This window comes from Aplidium turbinatum, chromosome 4 (assembly GCF_918807975.1).
Source record: "Aplidium turbinatum chromosome 4, kaAplTurb1.1, whole genome shotgun sequence".
In the NCBI taxonomy this organism is placed as follows: Eukaryota; Metazoa; Chordata; class Ascidiacea; order Aplousobranchia; family Polyclinidae; genus Aplidium; species Aplidium turbinatum.
Window position 1 is genome coordinate 46,568,580 of NC_137475.1, and position 12,337 is coordinate 46,580,916.

At 39.8% G+C, this 12,337-nt stretch overlaps 1 protein-coding gene across 3 annotated transcripts; it reads right to left on the reverse strand.

Annotated features, from left to right (window-relative positions):
* Positions 1 to 231: 231 nt before the first annotated feature.
* LOC145769386 (uncharacterized) lies at positions 232 to 4,769 on the reverse strand. Of its 3 annotated transcripts, none has more exons than XM_082581005.1 (7): positions 3,584 to 4,769; positions 3,046 to 3,146; positions 2,335 to 2,386; positions 1,842 to 1,910; positions 1,234 to 1,412; positions 904 to 1,005; positions 232 to 470 (listed from the first exon to the last, which is right to left on the reverse strand). In XM_082581005.1, the coding sequence occupies exons 2-7, from the start codon at positions 3,115 to 3,117 to the stop codon at positions 360 to 362; spliced, it is 585 nt and encodes a 194-aa protein (XP_082437131.1). In that variant the 5' UTR covers positions 3,118 to 3,146; positions 3,584 to 4,769; the 3' UTR covers positions 232 to 359. The 3 variants fall into 3 exon arrangements, with proteins under 3 accessions (XP_082437131.1, XP_082437129.1, XP_082437130.1); XM_082581003.1 differs by having other exon boundaries at positions 904 to 1,017; XM_082581004.1 differs by having other exon boundaries at positions 904 to 1,017; positions 3,046 to 4,769.
* Positions 4,770 to 12,337: the final 7,568 nt, after the last annotated feature.

A 12,337-nucleotide genomic window follows, 5' to 3' on the forward strand; every position in this document is an offset into this window, starting at 1 on the left:
GCAAGTTCTCAACTAACTTCAATAAATTTATTGCAGAAAATCCATGTCCTACTTTGTAGCACACGGACGTGGGAGGTATCAAAGTTTGATGACGTACGTTGCCTCACTTGCTGTGGATGGAATATGACAAGTTTATCTAACCTGTCAATCATTCAACAACCTAGCTGTTAACCACCAGACAACCTGTCAATCATGGAGACACCTGCCAATCATATACTTGGCTTTTGAACGCAACAAACAAATATCTTTCATTTATAAATTACACAAAGACGATGCAAAGAATTCAAAAACAATTAATAAAAAATATATTATATAATAAAGAACTGTCAATGTGTCGTCATAGTTGGGGCAGCGTTGCACTACAAAGCAGCATCCCGGGATGCTGGGGCGGAAGGAAGCAGGGCTGTGGTCTCTGCTGCTCGATCTGGTTGAGGATGAGACGCCACTGTTGTGTATGGAGGCGGAGGTTCCTGCAGGAGACAATTATTCCGTCACATATGATGCCACGTGGTTTGTTTGTGACGCTGACTACGTCTACAATATCTATGACGCAAAACATACGTCAAACTGTAGTTTTCGTTTAAATCAGAAATAAGTGATGACGTCATTTCAACAATAGCAAAATGGAAATTTATTCAAGTGACGTGATTCGGACTGAAAAGATCGAGTTTTTTTTTGTAGTATCCAGGCTTACACCCAGTGGTTGACGATTTAGGTTAAGTAGACGGGAAGGCAAGGAAGCCAATCTTCGTGACCACCTTCAGGCATGCCTTTAAGTGTCCTGCCACAGCCGCATGCTCTTGAGCGGTGTCGAACTGGCGCCCTTTCGATTGCCGTTCCAGGGTTCTCACCACTCGGCCATGCAGCCAACATGATCGAGTGTGAAGCAAACAATCAACTTACCAAATATGGCATTGTTTGAAGGGGTTGTGATGAGTCTCTTGTTCCTCCTCTAGTGGAAGGGTCTGATGGTGTGTAAGGGGGGAGGGCAATATTTGAGTGAGGCTGGAACATACACTGACAAATATGGATTACACATGATCAATGAGCCATGAAAATAATTAAGTCAGGGACGATTTGATTCGAAAAAAGAGATCTGGTTGAACGCGACGCACACAAACATACAACATCTAGTTCTCATTGTCAATGAGAAGATGGGTTTATAATAAAGAAACTGTCTGGACACACACAATGCAGCAGCTAGACGTTTCAACCGCGTCGTTGCCTTCATACCTTCCATTCATTGTTGCTTGACATGAACTCTCGTGACGGTGATCTTCGAAATCGATGAAACGCTCTCAAGGAATCATTTCTGAGAAGAGTGTATCTTCCTCCTTCGGAGTTGCTCTTGCAGAAGTAGCCACAACAAGTGAAGAGAGTGGTTAAAGTAATCACACCCGCGATCCAAAACCCTGAAAGATTTGAACAACTTGAACCTTCTTTCGGAAGTGGAGGTTGCTTCTTGGTGTCAACAAATATGTTAGTTTTTGTTTATAGTTTCCATCTTATCTTCGAAGTTCTTCTGACGACTTCTCGTTTGCATAGCGACCATCTTATGCCGATGAAAGACTCCGCTGGAAGTCCGTTGACTTGACGAAGACAATCGAATTGGTGGAATTGTCATTATTAGTGACAATTATCATCGACCTCAATCTGACTGAATTAGTCGCATGTCATTCGGCATGATCGTGGAAAGACAAATAGAAAGCAGGAGCTAATACATTCTTAACAGAAAGCAGATTATGCTTTTTAACAACATTTAAAGACAAGGACACCACTCGATCCTTCTGCACCCGCCTCACCAATATGTCGTCATCTACAATCTATGACGTCACACTTACACCAAACCCGCCATATTTTTTCCCAGCAACAAACTTCTGGCTGATCCTGGCAACAAAACGCGGTGACACCTAAACAAAGGAAGCGATAATAATTTCCTTCCATTCATAACTTTCCTACTTTGACATAGATAATCTACACGGCGATTGATGATTCATAATTCCCAACAACTGACAAATCTTGGTAGCCTATACAAAAACATTTATGAAGAACAATCTTTCCCATATTAGCTTTTAGGTTTACAATCCTCGAGAGTAGGGTGGCCAGTTCCTTTATCTCGGCCGCCTTACCTTCAGCAACTACGCTCAACCAACTTATGACACCCTGGCTAAAGGTGAACGGTGTTTATCAACAACCAGCTGAAGCTGGGAGTCGAACCAAGTTCGCAAAATTGGAAGCCAAGGCTTTATCTGTTGCGCCATCCCACCGACCCCCCAAAGCTCAATAACTAAGTATGGGACCTTTACCTTATGTCACTGCTGGCAGTCAACTTACCAAAGCAATAGTTGATTTCATCATCCGGGGACTTCCCGCATACAACGTCACACTGCAAACAAAGTCAACAATGTAGGCTACGTTCTGGATGCGATGTTACGTTGAAACAAATCTGGATTAATTTCAACCCCAAAAAGTGCTGCTCGTCACGCCGTTTGGTAAGTTGTACACGTCTGTTGCTCTCTCTATGACAATGTTTGTTAAATAATGAACGTCGTCGTAAAGAACCCTATACTTAAAACTTCGAGCATGGCCTAGTTCACGGGTCGGCAACCTTTAGCATTGAAAGAACCATTTGGTCTCGTCTCCATTAAACTAAAACCTGCTCGGAGCCGCACCATCTAACTGACAGAAAAAAATTAACGCTAACAGGAAAGCCGTTTGTTCGAGTTATTCGGCCACACCCTGTAGAACTGATTTGTAGTTACCATTCCAACAGCTGTCAACTTTTAACATGACTGGGAAACACAACTAATTGGTTCATAGTCAGATATAAACATACACATATTCTTTTAATGATTTATTTCACGCAGTTAATGTGATTTCTGCTCCTGAACTTTATTGCATTTCATATGACAATATTTGTTAAATGAGCGTCATCGTCAAGTAGCCTATATTGCAACTTCGAGCATGGCCAAGATACTCATTATGACCATATACACTAGATATAGTGCAGCTCTCATTGTCCGCATTGTTGGCAAACAATCTCACCTTGACGATGCCAAGAAGCGGAAGGACTCCAATCAATCGATGCCAGGGAGCGTGCACACATTCTTTTAACATTGTTTAGACGTTAATTATCACAAACGATTCTGAAAACAAAATAAAATCTATTTACTTAATGTTCAGGAGAACAGTTACGTCACAATTCAACGGACGGTTTGTTCTCATCCGTCTCTCAATCTTTAGAACTTCCACAATAGAAGAGGAAGATATAGTTTTCTTCTTGAACCTCAGAAGGATCGAGATCAGTGATGTGCACTTTATCTTCGACGTCGCTAGGTTCAAAAGACCACAGGTGCTCATGTTCTACTCTCTGCTGACGTACATGCACAGAATGAGATTAGCGCATATAACACGCCCTCGTGTGGTGGACACTATTCTCAAGGGGGAATTACCAGCAGTTGAGCACATGTGACTTTCATGAATTTAAATAAAAAAGACCAAACATAACTTTCCTATCATTAGTCCACCAAGAATTGGAACTAATGGCAGAAAAATAATGAATTGGACGCTGCTGTCTCTCAACCTTTCTTCTGGTTCCTTGATGTCATTGAGGATGAAAAGTTGTTAGAGGTGTACAGAGTCAGGTTTTCTGAACTCCCGCTCCAATCCGAAATCTTTGACTCCAAATTCACTCCTGTTCCAAATAGTTACGAAATATTGACTCCAAACTATTGACAAAGGACCCTGATACTTTCGCTACCCCCGTCATGAACAGAAAAGCATATTCTCAAATAAACAAAATACTGCTCGGAAAATAAAAGCATAGAAGTAGGATACACAAAAATTACGAATGTGTCAAGTAGCTACCGCGTAAATACTTGCAAGTTAAAATTATAAAATACAAACTCTCTACCAAAGCTCTAAAAGTATCAACTGACAAAAAATCAGACTCGGCTCCTGCTTTTACCAAGAACTTACTTCACACTACGGCTTCACTCCGAATGCGGCTGAAAACCGAAACTCCGGCTCCTAAATACTCAAAAATTCCGGCTCCTGTAGGCTACAGTACACCTAGGGAGTACACCTTTGAAAGTTATGCGAGGATCCTTTATGACTGGATAGGACTTGACTACAAACCTGCAATTAATCTGTTTTAAAATAAAGAAACTTGGCGCTTCCTTTCCTCCAGCCCTCGACGACGATATGAAGGAATATGATGAGGAGGATGATGATGTTCTACTCGCAGCTTAGCCGACAGTTTCAAGAATTCTCATTTTGTGAGACGATTACGTCAAATTGTCTCCTCACTATGCAAGAAGATTCTTCCTCGGTCGTTCACTCCTCGGTCGTTCACACCATCTAAGGTCCACCAGGAGGCTTTTGACTTTCTGTTAACGTTTATTTTCTCACAATCTTCGCGCGATGAGCCAAAGCCTGCCTCGCTCTGACGATTGCGCCGCAACGCACGATGACGTCATATCAACTGAGATATCTTGTGTAGTTCGCGCAAGAAGCGAGAACAAAGTCACCATAAGCATGATTAGACGAAGCCACGTCACAAAAGCGAGCCTCGCGCGGTTGCCTTAAAACAACTTTTCGATTTATCAGGTATCGTCTCAACCGATTCATACGCTGACCCATCGTTGGCTCAACCGCTTTCACAATTTTCCTCCCTCTCCGAGATTCTGTTGGAAAACACATTTTTATGATGCATATTGCATATACCAAAGGATTCGCAGAAGTGGCATAGTTGTCAAACCAAGTCTCAGCATTCATTCATTTCAAGTTTGACAACAAAATTTTTTCAATCTTTTTTTACCAGTTTTATGTCAGATTTCATCACTTTGTTAGAGTCGGCTGCATGGCCGAGTGGTGAGAACCCTGGAACGGCAATCGAAAGGGCGCCGGTTCGACACCGCTCAAGAGCGTGCGGCTGTGGCCGGTCACTTAAAGGCATGCTTGAAGGTGGACACGAAGATTGGCTTCCTTGCCTTCCCTTCCACTTAATCTAAATCTTCAACTACCCGGTGTAAGCCTGGATACGACAAACAAAAACTTTGTCAGACAAAAGCAATCCATTGAAGAGGCTGAATGCGTTCATGAAATGTGCTGAGGGAGCAATTAATTCATCTTCTAAGTGTTTGTCAATACTCCGCCTATGATGGTTCAAAAACTGTAAGATTTTTGTGCAGTTTGAAATAATCCTGCCATGAAATCTGGCTTCTGGGGACGATGAGGTTTTGTCCTTAATTTTTGCTGCACTTGTCACAATTATTTCTTCTGGTCATGACTTGGCTTACCATTCCTGCAAGGTGAGATCTACCCATGTTTACAAGTAGCCTCATGTGGCTAGTGTTGAATTTGGTGCCACTGTCTTTCCACCTACACTTTGTTTCAGTTAGGAACTTCTAGTCTAACCTCAGTAAGCATGTCAGTTCTTTTATGCAACGAAGACACTAAATCAACACAATTCTGACTGTGATTGTTGTGGAGGCAGAAACCACAGATGAAACTTACTTGCTGTGCAGCATAAACCTTTGTTCTTGTCTCAATGCTAACTGACTTTGATTCTCAGCTTTGTAATTCATAACTTAAGAAATTTGTAACCATCACAATTTCTTACTTTGACTCTTGTTGCTGCAGTTCATGTTAATCCTTCCTAGAAACAACCGTCTCAACATAAGCTCAGTCCTTGAGTGCTGCAGACAAGCAAGGAAATACTTTGTTATTCAATGAATGGCACAAACTCCGGATGCATACGCTGCTACAAATAAGCTACAAAGGTTTGGTAAATTACAGCGTTCCAATGTTATATTTTTTGTTTGAGTTAAATTTTCCGCAGTGTGACTACACATCTTCTAGTATAAAACAATTACGTGTTGCTTACAATGATTCTTTTAGAATATTGCACAACTTGCCTCGTTATGTCAGTGCCCGTGGAATATCAAGTAGCCTAATGTTTAATATAACAACGTTTGATGCTTTATTGAGAAAAAACATGTTTTGGTTTTCAACCGTTGCATTCACTCCTCAAATCGCTTTATTTCAAACCTGATGTCATCTGATTTTTTTTATCGTTTTGAATACTTTCAATTCTTTCAACGCTCATTGTATGTAAATTTGTAACAGCAGATAGCCCATTTAGTGAGCTTTTAAACCGACGGCATCCAAAGTGGCTCTCTGTGACCTTTGTACATTTGCAGTTTGTGTATTATTTCGTTGTTTTTGTTTTGGATATGGACAACTTTGTCTGACGCAAATAAATAATAATAATAATAACATCAATCCAAGCAGGATTTATTAACGTTTCATGACGTAATTTTGGTAGAGAGGTAACTGTCGAACAACTAGCAATAAAGCCAAGCAAGCAGAGAAAGCATAAAAGGTGTAATGGAACTCAATAATTTAAAATCAATTCACCACATGAAAAATACAGAGTTTGCAACTTTCATGATTAAATATTCATAAAAGCTACTTCCCACAGCATTCAATGATATGATTATGTGTAAACAATCAAGTAGCTCAACAACAAGAAGTAATTCTCCTTATATTCCGATATATTGCAGAATTGACACCTGCAAACAATCAATACGGTACACGGGGCCAACAGTTTGGAACAAGCTTCCAACTACTATAAGAAATGAATGTAAAACTGTAAAAGGCTTTAAATCAAAAATAAACAAGCTAAATCTTCCTTGAAATAATCCTATCTAAGTATTACATACACCAATCATACTAATATTTTTTTTGCCCAGAAATGATAGGCCAATGTGAGTAGATTTATTAGCAAAATAGTAAGGTTGTAAGTACTCCTACTGGCCTTCTGGTTCTTGTGTTTTTTGTCCACAGAAGTTCTACAGAGTCTTCAGAAGTTTTTCCATCCTCTTCGACCAATCGCCATCTTTCGGTGAAGCGGTGGCCATGTGCTCCAACCAGTTGTTTTATATCAATATCTTGGACTGGATCGTCATGCTATTGTCTGTTTGTTTGTCTGCAATTTTTTCTACGTAATATACCGAATTGGATTTTTTATTACTTTTTTATGGTTTAACGTGTAAAACATAAGGTACCTGCAGCTAATAAGGCTCGCTAATCTTCAAACCTCAATATTTTTCTGGGGAGACTGGGGGAAGTTGGGCCGGTGGGGCAGGTTAGGCCACCCATATATCTTGTGATACACAATCGCTGCATGTCACGTGATGGCGTCATGTGATGCCGTTTCGTTCTCAGATCATACAATGGTGAGGTGAAGTTGATTGTGGTCAGCGTTTATGAGTGAAGTAAGAAAGTTTACTTTTTTGTGTTTTTTTGAAAAATTATCTACTTGAAACGTAAGCATGCAGAACTGCAACTGAAAGTGCTATATTTGTGGCTCATATATATTTATATCGTCAGAGGTTAAGTGTCAGTTTATGGTACTCCATTCTGTCGAATCTTTTATAGATCAATCTGGCAAGTTGTACAAAGCAATATGTCTGCTGTTGGGGTAAGTTGGGCCACTTTGAAAAGTTAAAAAAGTTACCTATTTCTGCATTGTTTGTTTAAAAATGTTTTGTTGTAATTATGAGAACCTGTACACTCCGAAAGACGCTTGCCCGAAAGGACACTTGTTCCAACATGCAGGGGCGCCGGAACGATTTTTGACTGGGGTGGCAGGATTACAAAAAAAGGGCACTTTTGTTTACTAGAAGGCCAATTTTTTTCAAGTTCCTAAGATAAAATATAGCGATAATGCTAATCTATCAGCTCACTATGTATTGAGTAATGAATAAATGATAGCCTACAAGTATCCGGTATACAAAGAAGGGCATCTTGCTATGTTATAATGATGTAACCTACTGTCAAGCCTTAAAGCAGCCGGCGGCCATGGTCGCTAAGTAGTGCTTGAATGACCGCCGGTGCTACCTCCTTAATCGGCCAAGTTTGGCCGCCGGTCTCTTCTAGCCAATTATTTAATTTCGCAATAGAATGATCGTGGATTAACTATCGAAAATATGTAGTATCAAAGAGTGACGCAGAATTAGGTCAGCGCGTCATAATCGCCACAGTTCTATTGTGCGGGAATATTTGTTATTGATGGAATATATCCATCTGCGATCATTAGCGCTGTAAGTCTTGTTTGTAATTCTTGACGTTTATTTTAACAAAGTGTTAATCCGAAGTGCTAATTTACATCGGCTGGCAATATTGTCGTTTTTATGTCGATTCGATGTTGTCGGACATTGATTTGTTGTTAAAAAGGAGAACTAGGTTAGTTGACATCCGAGGGGAAAACATTTTTGATCATATTTAACAAAAATTATGCTTCTTTTAGTAATGTCCTTCACATCATTGAAATACTTATTTTATTACCTTGCCGTCATCGTCAACACATGTCGAACGTTGTTTTTCGTTGCTAAAAAGAATTCTAGGGGAGTGGCGAACTTCTTTAAAATCAGCTACATTGGAGACACTCGTGCAAGTGTCGTTAGATGGTCCCGCAGTACTGGATTACAATCCCGATAAAGCAGTTATTGCGTGGTGCAACGATTCTATTGTAGGACGTCGCCTTGGCCTAGACTTCAACAATGCTAAGTGACCATTTTCGCATTGTTGCAAGTTTAATTCTATTCTATTTAATTCTATTTTACCCCCGAGAAGGAGCTCTCGGTAGGCGACGATGGCTGCCGAAAAAAAAAAACGAGTTGGCCTGTACTGACGTGTTGCAAAATTTGTGCCGTAAATATTATTTTGAGGCAAAAATGAAAGATTATAATTAGGCTTAAAGCGAATGGCAGAAATTTTTATATTGCAAAATGTGCAGTAACTTACATGACTTTAAAAGGGCACCATTTCCCCCCCTGCCCCTCCATCTGCAGAAAAATTGAGGGCAGGGGGGGCATCTGCCCCCCCGCTTCCGGCGCCCCTGGCAACATGATACTTGCCCGAAAGGACACTTGTCCGCAATTGCACTTCCCCGAAGGAACATTGCATATAAAATACACTTTATTTTCAGGCAAGTGTCCTGTTGGGAAAGTGTCCTTTCGGGAAAGTATTTCGGGACAGTGATCATTTATGATATTAATTCATCATTTGCAGTTAACACTGACTTAGTATGGTTATTTCTTATTGTTTTGCATACCGGCCCAACGTGCCCCATATGCGGCCCAATGTACCCCAGGGGTGGAGGCACATTGGGCCGAAAAGTTATCGTTTTTTAAACCTTAATACATTTTTTCCTGAAACACTTAGAATAAATTCAAAATTCAGAAAGAATTACTCGAAGAATCAAGATCATAATGATGCATAGCGTTCTACAATCGAATTAGAGTTGAGTGATCTACGTTCAAAAATGTGAAAAATGGCCCAACTTCCCCCCGTCTCCCCTACTGCATAGTTTTGAACGAAACTTGAAATACGCATACTTTGGATCTATCTAAACAACATATCTGTGAAACAAGCTTCTAAGTAGGCCTAAAAGGAGTTGTGAAATATTAACAAAATAAAAAAAATCTCAAGCGGGCCTTATTAGATGCATGTGTTGTGAATAAGGCCCGGTTTGAATTTGCACCAAAAGTGATAGAAAAGGTGTGATTTCCCAAAGTGATTTTCACAATAACAACCACAAAACAACTTCTAATCGGCAAAACAGGCACAGAACTAATAAGTAAATACACAGACACAACTATTCCCTCCTACCCCGTCCCCTATTTTTTTCAAAGCGACATGGTGTTTTTAGATGTGGTAGGGATACTAAAGTATTTTGATACTGAAATTATGATATTTTCATTGCAATAACAAATTGGATTAATGGTGTAACAAGAATTTTTTGGGTTACTCAAGTCTTTAACCCTCACTTTCTAAACCAGGGGTGCACAACGCTACAATTTTCCTACTCCATGTGCCCATGAGCCTTATTACCAACATTAGCCTAGTCGTGATCATTCAATTCAATTTAATTCAATTCAATTTATTTTTCTTTGTCAGAATGCAAAAGAAATGATATTGTTAAAAAGAAATACAGTAACAAAACTAACAAAAGGAAAAGGTGGCAAAACCTTAATGGTTTAAGACGTGCATGAATGGATCTAATATTGCGGTATATGCATCAACAAATATAGTTAAGCACGGCCACCAAACCTGATACTTACCATCATTATCAGTCTTGCTTTAATTAGAAAAAAAGTTCAAATTTATTGATTTTACTGCATCAGCATGCACATATCTTTCACATAAAATGCAAAAAAACCGAAGTCAAAGCGGTTTGTTAACTGCAGAACAGTATTAATAAAACAATATGTAGTAAACAATATAGTATCAATATGTGAAAATTAATAAAACCACTCAATTTCAGTCCCCCCAAACTTAAACTTTCCGTAACTCAAAAAGATGTAAACTTTAGGCTGTGAAACTTTACCAGTCAGTCTCAATTCACCACAGCAGCAACCAGAAATTTCACTTGTGTTTAAAAGATTTGTAACAACGGAGATCTCGGGGGTGGGCCTTATTACCGGCCGGACCTTATTAGCTGTATATGCCTTACGGTAACCCAAATTTATCATATTACTGTGACATGCCACTACTACATCCCAGCTAGCGATGCCTGTCGTTTTTGCATTAATTCAACGTTTGCTAACGTTGGATCGGTGTGGAGGTGACTCTAAAATTATCGCTTTATTAACGCAACTTTATAACAAAGCACGCTTGATATCTTCAAGACATAACTTCCCTGGGTATAACTGAGTTTCCGCAAGATGATGATGTTGTTTTTGCTTGTGTTTCACATCGTCAAGTTGTAACTATTTTGTGAGTCGTGCAAGGCCTGGTGCGTTGCGCTTGAAATGGCTTTGCCCGAGGTAGGATTTCTTTGTGGGGTTTTCTTTGCCTGCCTTGCTCTTATTTGCTATGAGCTAAACGCATCAAGACGTGTTCCCCTCACGACCATCAGCACTCTTGACAGGGATATCTAAAGAAGGGGATGCGAAGGCTCACAGCGATTGCCTTAATCTTATGACACTACCAGGGCGGTAGTTTGCAGCGCGTGAAACATGCGGTTCTTTTTACAATTGCAGAAAGTTTTGTAGTGCAGCTGGTACAGTCAGCTACAGGTGACAGTTAGTAAATGTTACATAGAGCATATTTAAACAATACTTGCTTGGAAAGACAGTTGAAACGTTACCAAAAAGCCGTTTTTCTTAACAAAGCCGTTGTTGTAGACTAAATGTAAAGCAAGTGTACGGGTAGTTGAATTAACAAGTGACTATGAGCATGCAGTGAGTATCCACGCCTGATGCTAATAGCGCAATTCAGGTTATCATAACAAGAGTCATTAAACTACTACCGGTGACAATTGTCATTTTACGGTAAACGGAGATTATTTACGATAAACAGAAGCCCTTCTATTGTCAGACGTATTAAAAGCCTTCATATCCCCTTCTCTAGATATCCCTGACTCTTGATAACGCACCATGGCCGATCTTCATAGCAACTGTCCATACAAATCTTAAATATATCAGTTAAAGCTATTTGGGCTAATAAATCTATAGCCTAAATATATGTTGTTTTTTTTATAACATTTTCTTTTTTTTATTTTCCCTTTAACTTATATCTTAAATTTTTCTGAAGGTGTTGCGACCGTGCCAAGTTTTTTTCAACTCAATAACTTACTTCGGTCACAAGCACGTTTTAACATTCGCGTTTTGTCGCTTCTACCTTTTTCTCGACCTTTGCTATGTTGACGTGTATTGTTTTTGATATGATGGTCAGAAATAAAAACAACTGAACGACATTTAACCGCAGACCGACCGCACTGGCCAATTTGACCGGTTGAAAGGATAACGTTGTTTTGCAGGTTGTTTTGTCAATGAAATTTATATCACTCTTCGATTTATAACTGGCCGAATCCGAACCTCCAGAATCCCTCTTTATAACTAAGCCAATGTCAGATGAACTATTGGTATCAATTGAGACACAGGGCAGCAGGCGTGCCAAAGATATGGTTTTGAATCTTTAGCCTCGGACAGGGATGGAGGAACCACGTGGGCCTCGGCCCACCTACTTTATTTTCTGGGTGGGCCTGGCCCACCCACTTTTGAAAGCCAAATTTTTTTGAAAAGGTAGTGAAAACGGCAAATTAGAGAAGGAGTTCCAAAAAAAAAGCTCTTCACTCATTTGATACACACTAGTTTGATTGCACAAGCCAACAAAAAAAATTTGGCACAAAAGGTGAGAGTCATTTTAGAGTATTTCAGGGCCCCTGATTCCAAAAATGTAGCCTACTTAGTTTTTTCGAATTTTTGAAACTACCAGGAATTGAATTTCGAACCAAGATTACATTCTTTCGTAACAAGGATAAAAT

Coding starts and splice junctions, on each gene's coding strand:
- LOC145769386 (XM_082581003.1), bottom strand. CDS start 3,117: ATGTTAAAAGAATGTGTGCACGCTCCCTGGCATCGATTGATTGGAGTC. Junction 2,387..3,045: donor CGCTTCTTGGCATCGTCAAG/GTGAGATTGTTT, acceptor CTTTGTTTGCAG/TGTGACGTTGTATGCGGGAA. Junction 1,911..2,334: donor TGAAATCAACTATTGCTTTG/GTAAGTTGACTG, acceptor TCCTTTGTTTAG/GTGTCACCGCGTTTTGTTGC.